The sequence below is a fragment of the Rhinolophus sinicus genome, chromosome 9, assembly GCF_057876585.1.
Source record: "Rhinolophus sinicus isolate RSI-liver-muscle chromosome 9, RSI-T2T, whole genome shotgun sequence".
NCBI classification, from domain to species: Eukaryota; Metazoa; Chordata; class Mammalia; order Chiroptera; family Rhinolophidae; genus Rhinolophus; species Rhinolophus sinicus.
Genome location: NC_142509.1, coordinates 18366185 through 18387343, shown reverse-complemented (window position 1 = coordinate 18387343; position 21159 = coordinate 18366185). Strand labels below are relative to the sequence as shown.

The 21159-nt window shown below is 48.3% G+C and overlaps 1 protein-coding gene, 1 long non-coding RNA gene and 1 pseudogene across 2 annotated transcripts; 2 read left to right on the top strand and 1 right to left on the bottom strand.

Moving 5' to 3' along the window:
- Nucleotides 1-996: 996 nt before the first annotated feature.
- LOC141569267 (proteasome subunit alpha type-1 pseudogene) lies at nucleotides 997-5051 on the top strand (annotated as a pseudogene).
- Nucleotides 5052-7635: 2584 nt separating this feature from the next.
- LOC109439804 (glutathione S-transferase theta-2B-like) lies at nucleotides 7636-10671 on the bottom strand. Its single transcript, XM_074321442.2, has 5 exons — nucleotides 10276-10671; nucleotides 9548-9635; nucleotides 8479-8629; nucleotides 8220-8393; nucleotides 7636-7907 (listed from the first exon to the last, which is right to left on the bottom strand). The coding sequence occupies exons 1-5, from the start codon at nucleotides 10499-10501 to the stop codon at nucleotides 7698-7700; spliced, it is 849 nt and encodes a 282-aa protein (XP_074177543.2). The 5' UTR covers nucleotides 10502-10671; the 3' UTR covers nucleotides 7636-7697.
- Nucleotides 10672-10850: 179 nt separating this feature from the next.
- Nucleotides 10851-20823, top strand: LOC141569192 (uncharacterized). The gene is made up of 3 exons (XR_012492642.2): nucleotides 10851-11835; nucleotides 13572-13821; nucleotides 16781-20823. It is a non-coding gene; the product is annotated as an uncharacterized LOC141569192 (long non-coding RNA).
- Nucleotides 20824-21159: the final 336 nt, after the last annotated feature.

The following is a 21159-nucleotide window of genomic DNA, read 5'->3' as shown; positions in this document are numbered from 1 at the left end:
AGAAGGCAGAGCTGGCTCAGATCTTCCCCAATGGAAAAGGAGGGCCAGGGCTAGGTAGCCTCCAGGAGCCTGCGTACACATGAGTAGAGCAGACCTGGTAATGTGGTGGAGGGTGGGCTCAGTCTATTGCCTGCAGCCCCACCTTCCCTGGGACCTTGGTCCTGTCCACAGCCCCTCATGCCTTCTCCTCTCCTCAACCTCCCTCTTCTCACCTGGATCCACATGGGTGCACCTGAGCTACGCTGGACGCAGTCATTGAGCCAGCTGGGCACTCATTCACAAAGGCTTGGACCTGTGGGATGGACAGTACCCGTGGACAGGTTGTTTGGTAAGCGGATGGACAAGGCAGGGGCAATAACTTTGAGGACCCTGGTACCCAGCCACTCCCATCTCTCAGAAGCCTACAGGCCTCTGGCGGAAGGTCTCTACTATTGATACATTCCCCCTCATCCAGTCTTCCAGTCAGCTCTGCACACTCCATTCCACCATCCAGCAGTCAGGCAGTGTCCCTCCCCTCTCCCACCCCACCAGTCACATACCCAGATTGCTCTGCACTGTCTAGGAACTAATGTCCGGTTCTCACATGGCTCCAAAGTCCATACTCATTTTGCCACAACTGGCTTTCCAGGTTCACCTCCGCCTTCACCTCCCAGCATCCCCTTCTTCTTACCTGGGTACCCGAGAGTCCCAAACAAACTGGATCTTCATGCTTCTAGCATTAGCTCGGGCCCTTCCATCTGCCAAGAGCACAGTTCAAGATTCAAGGTCACTTCCGTGGTGTTTTCTCTGCCCCTCCTCCTGACATGTGACCTGGGGATCCCACTACCTCCTCTTACGTTGGTACACAAGATGGCTAGTGCCACTGCAGTCACCACCAGGACTTATCTGTCACCTACACTGCACTCAGTCACCATTTAACTTTATTGTTTGTTTACTTCTTATAAGTTATGTTTGATGAAAGAAACCCTCTCAATTATAAACAGCAAAAAAGCATGGATGTGGATCAAAAAGGCACAGACTGCCATTGGCCAAGCCCAACCCACCGGGGATGATGGGAAAAGGCAAGTATAGGGAATCTCTGTAGGGGAGGCGGCCAGAACGGTACCTGGGAGGGAAGACACCCACCAGGCACCTCCAGGGCAGGACAGCCGCAGGTGGGAACTGCTGAGAGGCTCCAGGCCCAGAATGGCACAGGATGGAGGGGCACCAAACCCCCAGGAGAGGTGGGCTCAGCGCCTGCTGGTAAAGACACCATTTCTTGGTTAGTCGTGACCTCTACCGTCGGGTTGGAGAACTGCAGCCACAAAAGCCATGCAACCTCCTTTGGGGACAGGACCTCCCTATAAGAAAACAATTAATTCACACAATTAAAAATAAAAATGTGAGTGAATGGAACTGTTAGAAACTTAAAGTGTTGTGTACTTTGACCTGTGCTGTGTCTGGGGCTTATGTGTAATTTCCTAAATGTGTTCTGTTTAGACACATGGCTGGTTGTGAGGATTGACTATAAAATAGGTGGAGGCTTTGAGAGGGTTAACGATGGTGCATTGTTTCCTCTGCAGAACCCACTGAAATGCTGGTCTTACAATAAAAGGTGTCCACTCAAGAGGAAATTAGACCAGAATGGGGCTTTGGTGGGAAGTGTTCACTACTTTCTGTGACACAAGGAGAGCGGGAACAGAGGGGTGGAAAAGAGCCCCAGCCTCCAGGCCCACAGGTCAGGGATGGGAGGTACGAATAGGGGGTGTAAATGGTTGAGGTGACAGGACTTTAACCTGGCACAGTCTCCTAGAGCTGAAATCTCAGAGAAGCTACCAGCAGCTGGGGCTGAGTGAGCTCAGGGGCATTTGTTGCTGTAAGTTCGCGGGCAACAGTTAGGGCCTCCAGTTCAAAGATGCTTGGCGCCCCATATCCCAAATACCTTCATTAGGCTACATATGAGGGCCTGTCACCCATAATGTGAGCAGGTCACATGACAGGAAAAGCATTGGCTCCTGAAATTCCCAGGTTTATGCCTCAAATGTAAATCCCCTGTGAAACTCGCCTGAGATTCTGCTCTGTTTCATCACTTGCCACAGTCAAGCTTCTTAGCACATTGTATGGGATGACACTGTCATCACTACTGGTGGGGTGCTATCAGGGGCTGAAATGCATCCCCTCCCCAAATTCATACGTTGAAGCCCTAAACCCCAGCACTCAGGTTGTGTCTGATTGGAGATTGGGTTAAAGAGGTGATTAAGTTAAAATGAGGATAATACTATGGGCCTGTGGGGACAGAACCCCAAAAAGCAGTTTCCAGGCTCTCGGCCTCACATAGACAGGTGCTGGCTCATGTAGTAAATGGCCATCAACTGTGATTGCATGGCCATCAGCTGTGGCTAGTTGGCCGTCAGCTGTAACCAGTGAGCCATTGGCCACAATATAACTGCTGTGGCTATGCTAGGAAAGAGAGAGAGAGAGAGGAGAGAAGAATGGGGGCTAGCAAGAAGATGGTGGCTGGGCTGGCAAGCGTGGATGGCGGTTTGCGGACGGTGTGGATCCAGCCTCCAGTGAGAGTATAGTGCCGCCAGAGAGAATATAGTGGTATGACTCCCCTACCTATGGCTCCGTGGGTGTTCCTTTTTGGCCTCACCATATCCTGCGTTCTTGTATGGGGAGCGGGAGCAGAGACCCCGCAGGCCGCCCCGCACGCAGCGAGCAGGTTCCCCTGCACGACAAATGGCGCAGCGAGCAGGGTCTCCTGCACGACAGGGCCCTAATCAAATCTGACTGGTGTACGTATAAGAGATTAACACACAGAGAGACACCAGAGGGTCGCACACACAGAGGAAAGACCCAGTGAGGACTCAGGAGAATGCAGCCATCTGCAGGCCGAGGAGAGAGGCCTTAGGAGAAACTAACCCTGATGGCACCTTGGCTTGGACTTCCAGCCTCCAGTACTGTGAGAACGTAAATTTCTGTTGTGTCAGCCCCCGGGTCTGTGGTATTTTCTTACGGCACCACAGGCTCTCTCATACAAGTTCTCGTGAGGACAACCTCCACAGACAGCAATATCTAACAAGAAGGGTATGTGATGCCTTACTCAGCAGTCCCATTGGTGGGGTGTCCCGTAGCTGCACTCCACAGTGACTCACTGGGCACTCACGGTAATAGTCACAGATTGCCGGTCCAGTAGCAGGAACTAAGTGGCCACATTATGGTCTGTGGGAGCAGTTGGTGAAGTGGCTGCTGTGCACAGTAATAAAGGATGGCCTCGCTCTCTGTGCCAGGCTTGCAGGGGACGCAATGTGCTCATACACACAAAGTGCTTACGGTAGGACCTGGCCCATCAGAAGCATGCTATACGACCTTCAACATAAACATCCAAACCTGTGGATAATTTTCATGAGTGTATTTGAACCAAACTGACGACAGTTGCCAGGAAGCAAAATCTCAATGAATTGAGAAAATGCTCCAGAGAATAGTAGTTTTGCAGCTTATTTTATACATTAGAATCAAAGGAGGAGATGTAAGGAGGGTTACATGAAATCCATTGGTGGTAGACTAAGGGGGTGGGAGAAAGCAAATCGGGAAAATCTCAGGGATGGAAAAAATAAATAAAACAGAGAGACCCATATGTCTTTTTCATTGTTTGGTATACGATAGTTAAATTAACATTTACAGATTTGTATTCAGGGAACAAGATATCATCAAGGGGTTCTGTGTTTTCCTGCTTTGGTGCAGTGGGTGTGCCCTGAGGGGTCTGGGAAAGATTTCTGATATTTCAAAGTTATGTTACCATGGATGCAAAAAGATAATCGACAGGCTCACTTTAGGTAAAGATGGACCTTTGTCAAGGAAACTGCAGGCCAAGGACGTGACTTTCACCATAACTCGCTTTTTGAGGCATTTTTATGTTCAGATCATCCTATGTGGTTGCTTTCAGTCCCTGAATTTGTAAGGTCTGCCGTGCAGACCCTCCTGAGCTTGTCATCTTTAGCAGGTGGCGCCTTTTTCATGCACAGAACTTAGACGGCTCCCTCCCCCGTTCTTCAAAACACTATGTCCTCTAACGAATGGCCACATGTCAAAATGCTTCCCCAAAACTAGTGGCTCTTTGACACCAGAATCACTGCACCCCCCACATCATATCATCTAGACAGATCAACCTTTCACTGATGTTTTCCAATTCAAATATATTTTCAAATCTTTCAAGAAATACCAGATTTCACACGATAATGGGAATGGTGCTGTGACACACAGCTTTGCAGGAGGTCACAGCCTGACCTGAGAACCGCATTAGAAACCAGTATGATAATGTCCTCACTGGGTGGAACCCTCAGGGCAGGATTCATCTCATTGAATATGTAATAGAAGCTGTGAAACAAGGTTCAGCCATAGTTGATCTGAAATCAAAAACCCATGTTGTGCTGGTTATATTGAAAAGAGCCCAGTGAGAAAAAAACTCCATGCGGACAACCATATTGATATCTCAGTTAGTTACAGTACTTATGCTGATGCTAGACTGCTGTGTAATTTTATGTAGCTGGAGTGTATTTTTGGTTTTCAGATTTCTACTTGATACACCTCTCCCTGTGTCTCATCTCATAGCTCTCATGAGACGCAGGACCCAGACACCCATGCAGACGTGTGGCTGGAGGCCATTGGGTGTTGGGCTGCTTATTGCTGGTTCTGGAGATACGGGCCCTCACATTTTCAAACCTGTCCATCTGCTTACTATTTTGACTGCAGAGCCATGCCCAGTGGAATCGGTTTTCAATCATCTTATACTTAGTTGGAAAGACATATGTCTGAGTTTATGGAGTAAAATCTGAATGAACTGGTGAAGCATGGTTGCACGCCTTACAAGAGATACTTTCTGCAGAACGGAGTCTAAGTACAAAAAATATTCTCATTGAAATTGTTGGTAAAGACATGGAGTGTTTGATTCATGATGATGCTGTGTCTCTATTCCTGGAAGATCTTGAAGAAACACCACAGAGAAAGGCACACAGCCTGCTCAACCTGTTGAGGAACCTGCAGGAAAGGCTGACAATCCAACGGAACAATAAGTGATAAACGAGTGTACGTGTGTATTATTAAATAGGCAAGAATGCACAACCACGTACTGATGATAATAATTCTATATTTTGAACCAAAAGATGCAGAGTTGTGGGATGTATGTTATAGGAATCAGCCCAGGTGTGAGTGTTTTCCAAGCAACCTTCCTGAGACCATATAATGGGGTGCATTTTTCTTTGAGAGGGTCTATAGAATCATTTTCTAGAAAGTATAGGTGCGATACGGTGATGTATAAGAAATATATATGTGGTCACTCAGATGACCAAACTTTACTTCTCATATATATTTGGTCTTCTACCCCAGTTCCTGGCTCACAGCTCCAAAAACCCTTGTACTTTCCCAAGTGAGGAGAGGGATAAGGGTGTCTTCTGTTATGTTATTGAGGTGACTTTCAGAAGCACCTAAGCATGGGAGCTGATTGCCAGTGGAACCAATCACGTGATTAGAGGGTTGGAAGTTTCAGTCGCACCCCGACCTCCAGGGAGGGATGAGAGGCTGGAGGTTGAATCAATTGCCAATGGCCAATTACTTAATCCATCATGCATTTGCAGTAAAGCCCCCATAAAACCCAAAAGGACAGGTTCAAAGAACTTCTGGGTTGGTGAACACGTGGACATTTGGAGGGGCAGCTTGACTAGAAAGGGCATGGACTCTCCCCACCTCCTCCTCACATACCTTGCCCTAAGCATCTCTTCCGTCTGGCTGTTACTGACTTATATCCTTTACAATAAACCGGTGATCTATGGTGAGGCAAAAAGGGGTTAATAGAAGTGAGCCTGTAGGGGAACTGCCCAGGCCTGCATTCCCTTCTCAGGGACCGCCCAGGCTCATCCCCTAGAAATAAATCAAAGATGTCAAAACACTCCTAAAAAAAGGACACAAGACCCAAATGGTATTAATTTGTTCCTCACACATGTGCAAACTGTTAAAACTTGTCCATTATTTGAACTCTAACCTCATTATAATACAATTAAAATGATCATTACGGCTTGGCTCCCCCATAGGTTTTTCTGTATGCAAGAGCACGCACAGAAAGAAACTAGTTATATAACCAAAATATGTCAATCAAATGACCTCAGTATATGTCATGTCTCTTGCAGTAAGGAAATCAACCTACCCTTTCCTATAGAAGAAAAAGCTACCCTGAAGTTAGGTGCAGTTGTCTGTCCTGGCAACTTCCATGCAGGCCTCTTACTTCTTAAATAAACTTTCCTTAACTTTTTGAGGCAATGAAATCCTTCATGTTTTGCGAACCATCAGAGGTTAATTCCAATGACACAACAATCTCCAGAATGAAATGTTTCTCTGACTTCTCTAAGCTGCTCTAGTAAGTTAATCAAACTGAAGGAGGTGGTATTGGGAACCTCCAATTTATAGCCCCTCATTCAGAGGTACTAGTGACAACCTGGACTCAGAATTGGTGTCTGCAACAGAGGGACAGTCTTGTCGGACTGAGCCCTAAAACTCTGGGATCTGATGCTGACCTCTGGGTAGATCGTGCCAGAATTGAGATGAATTCTCAGACACCAGCAGAATGAAATTACTTGGGGTGTGGAAAACCTACCCCCCACCCCTACCCTCACACACCATATTGGAACTGGTGCTCAGAACCAGTTATGAGGTACTTGTCCGCAATGCAGGGACTCAGCTCCCACTCCCTGCATAACAATGGAGGATCTGGTGAGGCCAAAAAGGAACAACGATGGAGCCATAGATAGGGGAGTCATACCACTATATCCTCGATGGCGGCTGGTCAAGACACAAAAGCAAACATCTGCCAGTACCTCAATGAGGGGTCTTTCTGCACCCCAGTCTCACTGGCGGCCGAGCGAGACACAGGAAGTAGGATCCACACGATCCACAATCCGCCATCCGCCTCTCTGCCAACCAGCCGACTAACCCCCTAGTGTAGCCAGGGCAGTTATATTAGGGACTAATGGCTACCCGGTAACAGCTGACGGCCAACCAACCACAGCGGATGGCCATCTGCTCACAGTTGATGGCCATCTACTACCCGAGCCAGCACCTTTCCACGTGAGGCTGAGAGCCTGGACACCGCTCTCCTGGCTCTGTCCCCACACTGTCCTAGTGTTTTCATATGAAGACCGTAGTGTCTTTGTGGTTTTAAAGATAACTGTGAAATACAATTCTTTCACCTGCTGGAGAAATAAAACTATGATAAGGGGAGTGATGTTCCTGAGGGGCTGGGAGAACAGGCCACACCAGATACCATAGAACCTGCCAGCACAGGTAACTGCTAAACTATGATGAGCGTTACTCGGACATACTTTTTCTCCATACTGTAATACAACAAGGTAATCAATCCAGTAATTCTTGGTTCCTTGTAAAAGTGGTCAGAACTTTCGTTATATTCAAAGATCACTGACATTAGCTGATTTTTAGTTGATTTGTATTTCTTCATGTGTCTGATGGGTTTTAGTCTTCTATTGAATATTTCTGTTGCACCTGAAGAGAAGAATTGCCAAGGACGTTGGGTGTCCAGCCTGTGCAGAGCTCCTCCTAGAGTCAGAGACCAGAGACTGAGACAAGACAGAAAAGATGAAAAGGCACAAGTAGGAAACACAATGAATCTTTATTGCTCATCTTGTGACCCTCTGAGCCTCATTGCAGACCCCTCAGGGGATCCTGGAAATACGAAGCAGCATATTCGGATAGACTTCTGGAGAAGGCTCTGGGAGTGTTTTGTTGGCCGCTTGCTCCACGATGTTATAGATGGGTCCATGGGCCTCCTGACACAGATCAGTGCCCAGGAAAGCCTCCACTCGCTCTCGCCATGCGGCCAGTCGCGGGCGTCCCTCAAACAACTTATAACCAACAGCCACGACCTGCTTGGACAAGGATGGGAAAGTTGTGGGGATACAGAAGTCCCAGTGTCAGGAGCAAGTGTCTGGTCCTTTCCCCAACCTCCACGTGAGGTCAGGGAGGTGTGGACAGCCTCGGGGCCAAGAGCACCAGGATGAACCCCCACTCAGGAGGGAAGCCAGTCAGGGTTCCAGCATCAGGTCAGCCAGAAACTCGCTCTGTGATAATGGGCAAACTCCTAGCTTTCTCTAGGCCTCAGCGTTTCTGTCTGTCTAAGGGGGTGGCAACAGAAGGAAAGCTGCCCACAAAGGCTGCTGCACTGGCCAAGCTCACACCTGCATCAGCTCCTCCAGTGCCATGAGGTCGGCCAGCGTCACATGCTGGCTGGTGAGGAAGGCCTTGTGCCCCAGGAACTCGTCCTCCAAATGCTGCAGAGCTTTCTCTAAGTTGGCCTTATTGCGCTTGACCTTCTCCTCAGGCACCTGAGCCCCAATGAGCAGTGCCAGCGCCTGACAAGGGGCAAAGAATAGGCTCAGTCTGAGGACCCGGCCTCTTCTCGGGTCCCTGACAGTCAGCCCAGATGGCTCCTCTCACCTGGGTCCACAGGGACACACCAAAGGTGCCACGGATGCGGTCAGCATGCCAGCCCAGGTACTCATGGACACGCACACGGGCCTGAAGGTCAGCCGGGTACCAGTGGTCCGCTGTCTGGTACTTAAAGCTCAGGTAAATCAGGATAGCCACACTAGGGAAGGGACAGGAGCAGTGGCTGTTAGGACCCTGGCTCGGGGCCTTTATCCCCAACATCTCTCATCCCCCAGTGGGGCCCTGCGGCTCCTCTGCATTTGGTGGGCAGCTCCCTGGGCACTATCTCCTCTTTCTGCCCTGACTGTACTCTCCATGGTCTCCTTTCTTCTGTCTTGGGCACTGACTCTTGCCCAGACCCTGTGCTTTGTACTTTCTAATAACCTCATCTCTGTGACACCCCACCAGCTGGCCTATCAGGTACAGACTCTTGTCATCCCTCCTGCACACGAGAAACATAAAGCTCAGACTAGTACAGTGACTTTTCCAAGGCTGTGCAGCTCAGAAAAGGCTCCCTGGACTTCTGGAATCCACAAGGGGCTAGCACGCAGTGGGTGCTCAGTCAAGCCCATGGCGTGTCCAAGTGCACGTGTCAGGAAACAGGAGGGAAAGCATGTTCTCAGATGTGTCCTGGGTGCCCTCTGACAGGTCCCCCAGCATTCACTCCTGCAACACCTGACCTCCTGATCTCTTCCCACCTGGGGCTTGCCTTCACCATGCACTGTGCCCTCAGGCCCTGGCAGACTAATAGCCTGAGGAATCAGGAGAGGCCCTCTCAGCTTCCTTTTGGAGCCTCCTTTCTGTCCAACAATGGACAAATATCCCAATGTCCTCTCACTATTGCCCCTCCATCTGGGGGTGGAGAGGCCCTGGGGACCAGAAGCAGAGGCTGAAGACAGAAAGGTGCAGAGATGTGCTACGTCAAATGCCTGGTCATTATGGGCTCACCCCAGGCTGTCTGCTCCCACCACACCCTTCACCTTCGCCCTCAGGGCCTGAAGGGTGTGGGTGGGCCCACAGTGGGAGAGCCAGGGCCAGGTGGGCTGAGGTGTGGAGAGGTGGGAGGGAAGGAGAACACCTTTCGCTCAAGACGAAGTCACCGTCCTTGAGGGTGGGCACCCTCTGCAGGCTGTTAACCGGGAAGAACTCCTTGCTCAAGTGCTGGCCTGAGGAAAAAGAGGTCAGAAAAGGCCTGCAGGGCAAGGACCACACCTGTCCTGCCCTCCTTCTCCTGCCCCAAGCCGAGCCCCTTGGCCAGGCTGGGCTGAGAGACAGTGGGGTCTGGTGGAGCACTGGGTCCTCCCCACTCCCTATGCGGACCTCCTGACCCGGTAGGGGCTGGCCGCCCTGCCCTGCCAAGTCCCACGGCTGGGGAGGAGCTCTCTTGAGGAAGAGAAGTGATTTAGCCAGCACTGGGGTGAGCATGGGGAGGGGAGGCAAAGGGGGTGGCTGGGCTCCTCTAACCCTTCAGTCTCACAACAATGTGTTGCTCTGCCCAGGGTCTTTAGTGTTTTATGAATTAAATACATGCTTTCAGGGCAGGAACTCTGAAAATCCAGTTTTCTGCCCACCCCACAGAGTAGAAAGTGATGTGATTCTCCTTTCAGAAGGGAAAGCTAAGGTCAGAGAGGGCCTGTGATCTGTCCAAGGCAGCACAGTTGAGGGCCTTCATTCTCCAATGGGAGACGACATGGCATGAGGGAGCTATGCAGGCGGTGGGGGTCATGGGGCTGCTCGGGAGTTGCTGGGGGAGGAGCCTGTGAGTGCAAGGGGCCTGTGGACACCTGGGGAGTCCGCCAAACCCACCTTTGAGTAGGTCCACATGGTGCAGCTCGAAGGGGATGCCGTTCTTCTTGGCGAAGATGTAGACAGCGCGGGAAGGCTGGGAAATCAGGTCCAGGTAGAGCTCCAGGCCCATGGTGGGAAGGCAATGACAGCAGACCCAGGTAGTAGCAGTGGCAGGAGCAGGGTGGCCTCTAGAAATAGGAGCTCGGCTCCGCCCCTTTGGGGTGTCAACCACTGAGGGGTGCATCCTTCCCGGACTATTGCCAAAAGCAATCCCATCCTGCCTGCCCCTGGTTGGTTAAGTTGTACCAACATGTGTCTCTGTGAAAAGACTTTGTTCAGACCTGGACCTGGTGCCAGGTACCAAACCATGTGGGGGAGATGAGTTTACAGGGAGCTGTGAATCCTGTGGGGTGAGGTAGGCTGCTCACCTGCTCTCATCTCCCATGAGATCTGCCTGCAAGGCCAGGACAGGACACAGATAGGAGGAGGCGCATGGAATCCTCAGCAAAGAGAAGGTGCCAGGATACAGGGGTCAGGGAAACACTGTATGGGCCAGACCCTCCTTTGCTCTCCTTCCGTTCTCTCCCTCTCCCCAGTCTATCTTCCCAGGGGCCACAGTGACGATGCAGGGCTGGGCGCCCCGCAATAGCTGAATTTTTCAGAGTAGCCCATCGCTCTTGTAGGTGATGGAAGCTGACAAATCAGAATGTTGTCCTGGGATTTCTGAACTTAGAATCCAGGAGACCGGGGTCCTTTTGGGGAGGTAAATGTGGGCAATGAGACCTGGGGCCTCCGCTGGTCACACTTCCTGAGTACATTCAGCAGTCTGTCCTGAGAGAAGCTCACTCACAGAGAAGGAGAGCTGTGGAGAGAAGCAGTTTCTACTCCCAGTTCCCCCCGGGGGCCAGCTAGCCCTCTTCCCAACCCCTGGATGAGGTTTTGGGGAAATTCCTCTGAGGCACTTACAGGTAACCTAGGAAATTGACGACCCCTCCAGGGTACAATGTGAGGTGCCTCACTGGTTAAACAAGTAACAAATGACTATATCTGACTCCTGCAGCTAGAAAAAAAACAAGAACCAGTTTGATCCAGCGAGGCTGATCTCTATGTCTGGAACCTGACTTTTAGCTAATTTTAAAGTCATTTTGTCATTTGCATTGCAGTTACTACAACTCCCATCATGCATCTGACACCGGGACATTTCTGAAGGAACCAAATAAGGAAGAAAAATCAGGAAATGAAGAATCCCACCCAGGGGGAGGAGATGAATGAACCACATCAATGGGACGTCACCAATTCCCACCCTAAAAGGGATAAAAACCCGATCGTGACTTCCTTGGTTCAACTCATTCTCTGGGCTCACCAGCACTTTCCTCTCAAGTGTGGACTTTCGTTCCAATAAACTCCCTGTGCTTTCCTGCATCTGTCTCGTCCTTGAATTCTTTCTTGCACAGAGACAAGAACCCAGTCAGTGCTGCTCCAGGTTGAGTCCTCTCTTGGACATCCCGTGAGCCTCTGGTGACACCTCTGGCAATTACGAAGGAACAATTCACCAGTGCCTGGACTGACCTTCCTAAGGTAAGAACAAAGCCACTTCTGTCTTTCTCTTTCTTTCCGTTTCCAAAACCACCTCCGGAAGCCTTTAGCTATATTGCAGGCACAGGTCGAGCACTTAAAGCCATCAGGGTGCTCCCCTCTTGAAGACGCCCCTGACAGGATAAATGGGTCACAGATCGGGGTAAGATTGGCTCCAGGCATCCCCATCAACATCAGGACAACATCTGCACAACAGGGTACACAGTTCTACAGGCTTAGATCTCCCCTTCCCCGGTAGCAATGTGTCATATCAGGATTAGTATGGGGCCTCCCAAGAGTCGGTCGTCTCAACTTCTTCTCTTTCATCTGTCTGTCCGTCTGTCTATCTTGGAATCTGTCATGACTCACTATTTGCAGAGCCTGGGTCACGTTTTCATCCCCGTCTTTACTTCTATGAGCGGCCCTCAGCTCCCCTCCCCCTTTTCACCTTTCCCACCTTCTGTCTCCTGCTGCCTCTGGATTTCACAGCTGTGAGTCCACTGTCCATGGCAACCCTGATATGCTGGTGCTGATTAAGTGTCTGGGATTGGTCTTTCATGGTGGTCTAGTGGTTAGGATTCCCTGCTTTGACTCCCGATATGGGAACCAGTCTCTGAACGTTTTCTCAGGTAAAATCCATACAAACTTTAGATCATCTATTTGCCTTTTCCACTGACTGTCACCAAGGCCCAGTTCTTCCCTCTAGTGTTTTGTCTTTTTCAGGTCATTTTTGAGTGGCCTGAAGTCCTTTTTCAGGAGGGGTCTAAATACCATTTTGCAAGGTCCCACACCATCCATCCTACTAGCCAACCTTCCCTTGACTGGAAACTTCTGTACTGGTCTTAATCCCAGAATAGCTGGGGGGTCGAGAGCTCTCAATATCTAGGACCTCCCAGGTATACCCGGGGATGCCCAAGGTTCACTGGTCAGACACCAAGAACCAGGGGATGCCCTGCTCCCAAATATGAATTTCTAATGTCTGTTTTCTTGTCCCAGGCATCGTGGGAAATTTCTCAGCTGTACCTGAAGACATGCCACCTGGCTGCATCTTAGATAACCAGAGAGATTTAAAATTGGACAGTCTAAAACGAAATCACTTATTTTCTCTTGCAATATGACCTGGTTCAAATATAAACTAGAGGACAGGGAAAACTGGTCTGAAATTGGGACCCTAAATTATAACACAGTTCTCCCACTAGACCTCTGCTATAAACGAGAAGGAAAATGGACAGATTCCGTACGTACAGGCCTTCATGCCCTCTACCAAGACCCAGAAAACAGGGGCTCCGTAAAATCTGTTATGCTCATATTCCCCAGCTGTGCCACCTAAAAATATTCCTGACCTCCTGGACAACGCCCGTCTGTTGGGAACACTATTGTCCTGGCAGGAAGGGGTCCTGCACTATAGTCCATGCCAGGGCCAGACACCCAGTTTCCTCAATTACCCCTCACCCTCTCCTCCACCTACAAGTTCTCCCACCTCAACTCTTCCCTGTGCTCCTCTCTACACACCCCTTGCCAAAAGAGATAGCTTCACCTAGCCCCCGAGCCTTATAGGATATGCCTGGAGTGGAGCTTTTTTACCACCCGGATTCTATCAAGCTATGTCCATTCACAGAGGTTGCAAATGGAGATGCAGGAACCATCCATGTCCCCATTTTCATGATGGACATTGTCCAATGCAAAATTAAGCTTGGCACTTTGCTGAGGACCCTAGTAAATTTACTGATGAATTTCAGGCTTCACGATGACGTCTTTCAATCTAACCTGGGGGACAATCCAGATAGTCATGTCCACTTGCTGCACTCCTGAGGAAAAAAATAGAATTTGGTTCACAGCCCAAGGACAAGCAGATAGGATGGCAGCCACCACGCCAGAGACATCCCGTGGAAACAAATGTGTTCCCAAATTAGGACCCTGCTTGGAATTATCAGCAGGGACAGGGAGATCTTGCTGAAAGGGACCATATCGTGCTTTGCCTAATTAAAAGTAAGAAAAAAATGTATAGTCAAGCAATCAAAAAGGTCAAGGAGCTTACTTATAAATCGGGGGTGGAGTGGGGAACTGTCCTTGATCCTGGATTGGTTGGTCGAGGCCTTCAGAAAATTTACCAATATTGACCCTTCCTCTCCTGAGGGACAATCTCTCCTTGGCCAGCATTTCTTCAGTCAGTCTGCTCCTGATATCAGGAGAAAGCTGCAAAAACTTCAATATGGCCCTCAGACCCCGAAGTCTCAATTATTGGAAATGGCCTTCGGAGTCTTTAACAACCAAGACCAGGCTGAGGAGGATAAAAAGACCCAGCATGATACCAGACAGGACAGGCAACAGGCTCAAATGGTGGTGGTGGTTGTGAGCAGCGCCCTGCAACCTCAGGGTTGCCCAATAGAGATAAAGAGACGTGTCCCACTCTCTTAATGGGAAGGGATTTGGGCACAAATGATGGCTCTGGGCACGAACATCCAGCTTCTTGACTCACCCTGGGAACCTAATCATCTAATGTCCTTCTTAGCCTCAGACCATGGCCCGACCTGGGTTCCTCGGATCCCATCCAGGCTTATACATGATCGGCTGTAAATCCTATACTGTGGGATAAGGAAATTTCTGGAGACGCTGCTCAGATACCTCCTATAAATATCAGCCTGAAGGGAAGGGCAGGATACTCATGCAAGCACTAATACCCCTTGAGACCAAAGCTGATAGGGGACTAAAGCCTCTCATTGATAAATTTGTCATGGGCTGATAATCCCGTTGGCCCCCTTATAATACCACTATACTGCCTGTAAAAAAGCTAAATGGAGCATATCGTACAGTCCAGGACTTGAGACTTATCAGTGAAGCTGCAGTTCCCATTCACCACATAGTCCCAAACCCTTACACGCTTTTGACTCAAGTGCTCCATGACACAAGATGGTTCAGTGATAGAATTTTCACTTGCCATGCAGGAGACCTGGGTTGATTCCTGGCCAATGCACCTGAGATGGTGGACAAAAGAGTAGAAGATATTGCTTCCTGCCAGGGATCAATAGAAAAATCACAAAAGCTTTTCATGATCCCCTCCATTTAGGACGGGGTACTACTCTCTCTCTCTCTCTGATAACCAAAATATTTTCTGGCAGAGGCCTGTCTCAGACCATTAAAAGGGTCACCTAGGTGTGTGCCCTCTGTTCAGTTAAAGAACCAGAAGGAAAAAATAAGACCCTCCCCACCCCCGCTCTTAACGCCTATTCAAAAGAGAGGCGCTTTTCCAGAGGAAGATTGGCAACTTGACTTCACGCAAATGCCCCGCTCCCCCTTCTCAAGGTTACTGATATACATTAGTATTCATAGGTACGTTTACCGGATGGGTACAAGCTTTCCCCACCCGCACTGAAAAAGTGGTGGAGGTGGCTAAAGCCCTCCTCAAGGAGACTCTCCCAAGGTTTGGATTGTCTTGAAGGCTCCAGAGTGGTAATGGGCCCTCCTTTGTAGCCAAAATTACCCAGCAGCTATCGCATGTCCTAGGCATCATTACACCTGCAAGCCTCATAGAGACCACGGTCCTCAGCAAAGGTAGAAAAGCCTAATGATGCACTAAAGAGAACCCTGGCCAAGTCATGTCAAGCAACCTCTGAGACATGGCTTCGGCTCCTTCCCAAAGCTCTGTTAAGGTGCAGAGGAGCTCCTCAATCCACGTAGACCTAAGTCTTTTTGATAGGCTATATGGAAGACCCTTCCTGTCCTCAGACCTGTATTTTGACTCTGAAGCCCAGGATCAATTAAGCTTATTGATCAACTTAGGCCAGGTACAAGAGGCCCTCCAGAAATATGGAAATCAAGTCCTTCCCTCCCTGGATACTTCTATACATCTCCCAGTTGTATCTCCCGGGGAATGGGTCCTTCTTAAGACCTGAAAAGAGGGCTCTCCAGAGGATCAACTAACACCAAAATGGAAGGGTCTTATCAAGTTCTACTTGCCACCTCCACTGCAGGCAAGTTACGGGGCATACAGTCCTGGAGACATCTGTCTAGAATTAAACCTTTCCCCCCTGAGTCACTCTAGGAATCGCCGACCAACCCTGCTCAAAATACTCCTGTCAATTTACAAGGCCTAAAGTTGTGGAGACATCTGTCTAAATTAAACCTTTCTCCCCTGAGTCACTTTAAGAATTGCCGACCAACCTTGCTCAGATTACTCCTGTCAAGTTACAAGGCATACAGTCTTGGATACATCTGTCTAGAATTAAACCTTTCTCTCGTGAGTCATTCCAGGAATCACCGACCAACCCTGCTCAAGCTACTCCTGTAAAGTTTACAGGAATTAAAGCTGCTGTTTAAGAAGAAAGAACACACCCTTACACCAACAGAGAGTAACCCCCCAACTTCTTGATGTGCTGACATTTTCTGTTTAAGATGTGTCCTAGCTCTTATTTTTCTCTTCACTGTGCACCTCCTGGCAGCCCACTTGACAGCTGCTTCTTCTAAAACCAGAATAAACCCCCAGCATGATTTTAACCTTCTAAGTTCTAGTTCATTTCCAGACTCTCCAGAGGAATTGGGAAACCAACACCCTCCTAAACTTTTCTAATATAAGAACTAAGGGCAATGGCCACTCTGTTGGACATGTCATAGACAGCTCCTCTGGCCAAAGACAGAATGCAATAAGAAAGAAGCGGAAATACTGTATAGTGGAGGGTCTCCAAGGCAGAGCAGGTGTGGAATGAGGATCGAGAATGGGGATCCTGCCAGAGCTCAAAATAGGTCTAATTGGTCACATTTTAGGTGTAAATATCATATTGTAATGAGAAGTTCAAAGGAAGTGTGAAGAGCAAGGACTAGAATAGAAGACAATAAAAGACTAGCTCTTGAAGCATCAATTTGGAAGGAATTTAGGACTTGGGTGAAAGGAAAGTTTATAAGGAAGCTGATTTTAGCTAATTTTAATGTCACTATGTCATTTGCACTGCAGTTACTACAGCTCCCATTATGCATCTGATACCATGATAGTCCTGAAGGAACCAAATAAGAAAAATCAAGAAATGAAGAATCCCACCCAGGGGGAGGAGATGAATGAAGCACATCAATGGGACGTCACCAATTCCCACCCCGACCATGACTTCCTTGGCACAATTCGTTCTCTGGGTTCACCAGCACTTTCCTCTCAGGTGTGTACTTTCGTTCCAATAAGCTCCTGTGCTTTCCTGCATCTGTCTCGCCCTGGAATTCTTTCCTGCACAGACAAGAACCCAGGCACTGCTGCTCCACGTTGAGTCCTCTCTTGGACATTTCTGGGAGCCTCCGTTGAGATCTCTTTTGGCCTAAACCAGTTGATACTCAGTTTCTGACCCTTCCAAGGAAAAGAACTCTGACAAACAGCAAAGATGTTCCAGGAGGTCCAGTTACGTAGTGGCAGAAACTTAACTAAATTGTGTCCTACAGGTATGTGGAAGGCACAGTTTGTAAGCCTGTGAACTGGATGTTTAGGTGAGACTTCCAAGCAAAGAGCTGAAGGTGTGACTTGGTTTCTTCTTCCTGCTGACAGTAAAATTATGTGAGGAGAGAGAGAGATTGAGGGACGAACCGCCAGGCAAAAATGAAGCAGGACTTGATGACCTGAGAAATCGTCAGCATAGCCTGAACTTAGTCAAAACAAAGCCAATTCATTAACCTTTAAAGCCCATCTTAGAAAGACAGATAGTTTCTTTCAGTTTCTCTATGAGCCTTTTAAAATCTGGCCCAAGACATCAATTCAAGCATAGCACAGCCCTGTCTAGTAAATTGACACTAATCTGAGTGCTTTCCATGGCTGTCATTCAAGTCTAGGTGAGGCAGGACCAGTAGCCTAGGAAATTGACAACCCCCGCCAGGGTACAATGTGACTCAGTGGTTACACAAATAAGTGACTGTATCCAGCACCTGCAATTGGAGCAAAACAAGAACCAGTTTCATCCAGCAAAGCTAATCCCATCGACCAGGACCTGAACTATCGCGAATTGTACTGTCATTATAATGTCATTTGCACTGCAGTTACCACAACTCCCGTCAGCAATCTGACGCCATGACAGCTCTGGAGGAACCAAACAAGGAAGAAAAAGTGGGAAATGGAGGGTCCTGCCAGGGGGAGCAGACGAATAAATTACACCAATGGGACATTACCAAGTCCCTGCCCAGGAGGGGTAAATAACTCTGAATGCGTCTTCCTTGGTGAGATCAAATCTGAGTTCTCAGACACTGCCTTCTCAGGTGTGTCCTTTTGTTTCAATCAACTCTTTGTACTTTTCTGCATCTGTCTCACTCTTGAATTCTTTCTTGCACAGATACAAGAACCCAGTCATGCCTGCTCCGGGTTAGGTCCTCTCTTGGACATCCTCATGAGTCTTTGGCGACATGGCACACACAGAAGTACAATCCCAGAGGGCACACGTGGTCCCCCTGGACACAGACAGATTACACTGGTAGGGAACCCTAAGCAGAACGGGCATTATCAGGCAGTTGGGTTGACAGACCCCCACGTGGCCTCCCACTGTGGGGTTCTCCGTTCTGTCTGCATGATTCACTTCAGCCTTTGGTTTCAGAGGCAGTGTGTCACGCAGGGACTCTGGTCCCGCTCCCTGCAGAAGAACGCAGGATAAGGCGAGGCCAAAAAGGAACACCCACGGAGCCATAGATAGGGCAGTCATACCTTATATTCTCACTGGCGGCTGATTGGAGACACAGGAAGCAGGAGCCACATTCTCCTCAACCTGCTGTCCACTTCTCTGCAATCCGCAACCCTCAGTCCGCGGTGTTAACTGGAATCCGCTCTTGCTAGCTCAGCCACCATCTTCTTGCTAGCCCCCATTTCCTGCTAGCATAGCCACAGCAGTTGTATTAGTGGCCAATGGCTCACTGGTTACAACTGACGGCCAACTAGCCACAGCTGATGGCCATCCAATCACAGTTGATGCCATTTACTACCCGAGTGAGCACCTTTCTACATGAGGGCAAGAGCCCTGGAAACTGCACTCCTGGCTCTGTCCCCATAACCAGTGTTCCTTATACCCATGGCAGCCCTCTTCTTTGGACACCGCCATGGGCATTCTCTCTCTGCCCTAACTTTAATAAAAACTTCCTTTGTAGAGTCTGTGAATGCTTTCACCTTTTGCGAATGACCAGGCGTTAATTCCATGCCACAACATTTTGGTGCCGAAACCTAGGCGAGTTTGACTCTACTTCCGTCTCTTCTCTCAGGCTGCCTCCACCTCTCTGGGGATTTCGACTCTGCCTCCTTTTCTCTCCCTCAGGAGACTCCCGAGGAAAGGTGTTAAACACTCTCACTCCTCTTGCTCCCTGTCTGCTTTGTTTTTCCTTTCCATGAGGCAGCTCCAATGGTCTAGTTGGGGCATCAGTCGGTGTCATGTGGAGTCTCAGCTCCTGCTTGCCGCACGAGAACGCAGGATAAGGTGAGGCCAAAAAGAAACAACAACGGAGCTATAGGTAGGGGAGTCATACCAATATATCCTCACTGGTCGCTGGGTGGAAGCAGGAGCCATACGATCCGCAATCTGCTGTCCACTTCTCTGCCAACCAACCTACCCCAGCATAGCCACGGCAGTTATATTAGTGGCTAATGGCTAGCTGGTTACAGCTGATGGCCAACTAGTCACAGCTGATGGCCATCTACTACCCGAGCCAGCACCTTTCCACATGAGGCCGAAGGTCTGGAAACAGCTCTCCTGGCTCTGTCCCCACAGTCAGTAAGTGCATATGCCTGGGGACGTCTGTGGGGCACCGGGATTTCCACAGATTGGGTCCACGACCTCTGCTCGTAGTAGTACCGAGGACGCTCTCACAGCTAACGGTCAGTCTCATACTGTCTCTCTCTGAAGCGTGCAGTAATGTGCACTAATTCCGAAACACCAAAGATAGAGACAAACTAGTGGAGAATCAGGGGGATGCACCTCGATTACCTGGCCCAGCTATCACAAAGCACTACCCCCACAGACATAGGTGGCCGCTCTGTTCTGCAAGCTGGGCACTTGTACTCCTTTGTCTCTGTCATCAGAGCCCCCTTAGACCCTTGTTCTGGGCTTGTACACCATCTGGGCTTCGTGCCAATCTGGGGTCTCTCTACTTGAGGCCAATCTACAGTGCCAGGCTGTTTAGAGACAGGATTTTGATCCCTACCTCGTCTTTTCAGGCGAATTTGGTCCTGTGAGTACTCTGGTTTACTTTTTATTTTGTCTCATAGACTTAAGAACTAATAAGAAGTAACTAACATAAGGTTTCAAACGAAATTTTTCAGTAATAATTATATAATGTGGATATTTGGACATGGTTTCTCAACATCTATTAGTAACTTAAGTTTTTGGTTTTGGTAAGTTGTGTTAAATGATAAAAATTATTAAGTATTTAGGTATTTCACAATAATGAAATACTAAAATATTCATTATTAGATAGGTCTGAGTTCATCTACTCTGGGCTTCTTTTCACAAGAAAGCTGAAAGATAAATTAAGATCTGTTAATAAATTATAACTTGTATATTATTAGAAAGGCCTACACTTTTAAAAGCTACAAAATATGTTCCTGGATTGGCTAATGTAAACGCTAATTGTTTACTTTTAGCTGTCAGTAAAAATTAAGGTTATAAAGGTTATAGATTCTAATTAATGTGAAAGGAAATGATTTGTGTTTTCAAGGAAGATATAAGGCATGGAAATACATTTTTGAAGAACCTGAAAGTAGTTTGTCCTAAGGATGGTTATTCTGAGTGAGTGAAAAGAGACAAACTAAGGGGGCCTGGAAAAGTTGTAGAAGGCTTGTGAAGGAAAGTCTTCAAGGAATTTTACGAATGGTTAAGCTAAACGCAATTGACTGAGTAAATTTAAATATCAAAATTAAGCTGGTACCAATATAAAAGTTGAGTTTTCTCTCTCTGCCAGATAACGGTTTGTTAGAATATTGTTCTGCTACTGATATTATGAAAACATTTTCTGCCTGAAAGCAAAGATTATATGTGTCATCAGAATAATTTCTGTTTTTTATTGTCTTAATCAGGTCGTTTTTCACTTAAGAAAACTCAATCTAAGAACTAGGTTTTGCTAATAGTTATGTAAGCTTCTGTATTTTAGGACTGCTAGAGTTCATGTGCCCTCCTCAGCGTCAGAGTACAGGCCAAGATAAGGAAGCTTAGCCTAATGTTTTCTGGCAGGTATTATAACGGTTCATGCCCACTGTTATTTCCCCAATAAAGAGGCTTACATCCTAAAAAAGGCCAGAAATTTGTTTAAATGTCCTCAACTAGCGAGACCAAAGCAGCATCTGGACTCTTAGATGTGGGATGGCCAGACACCTCTGAGACCTTTGCC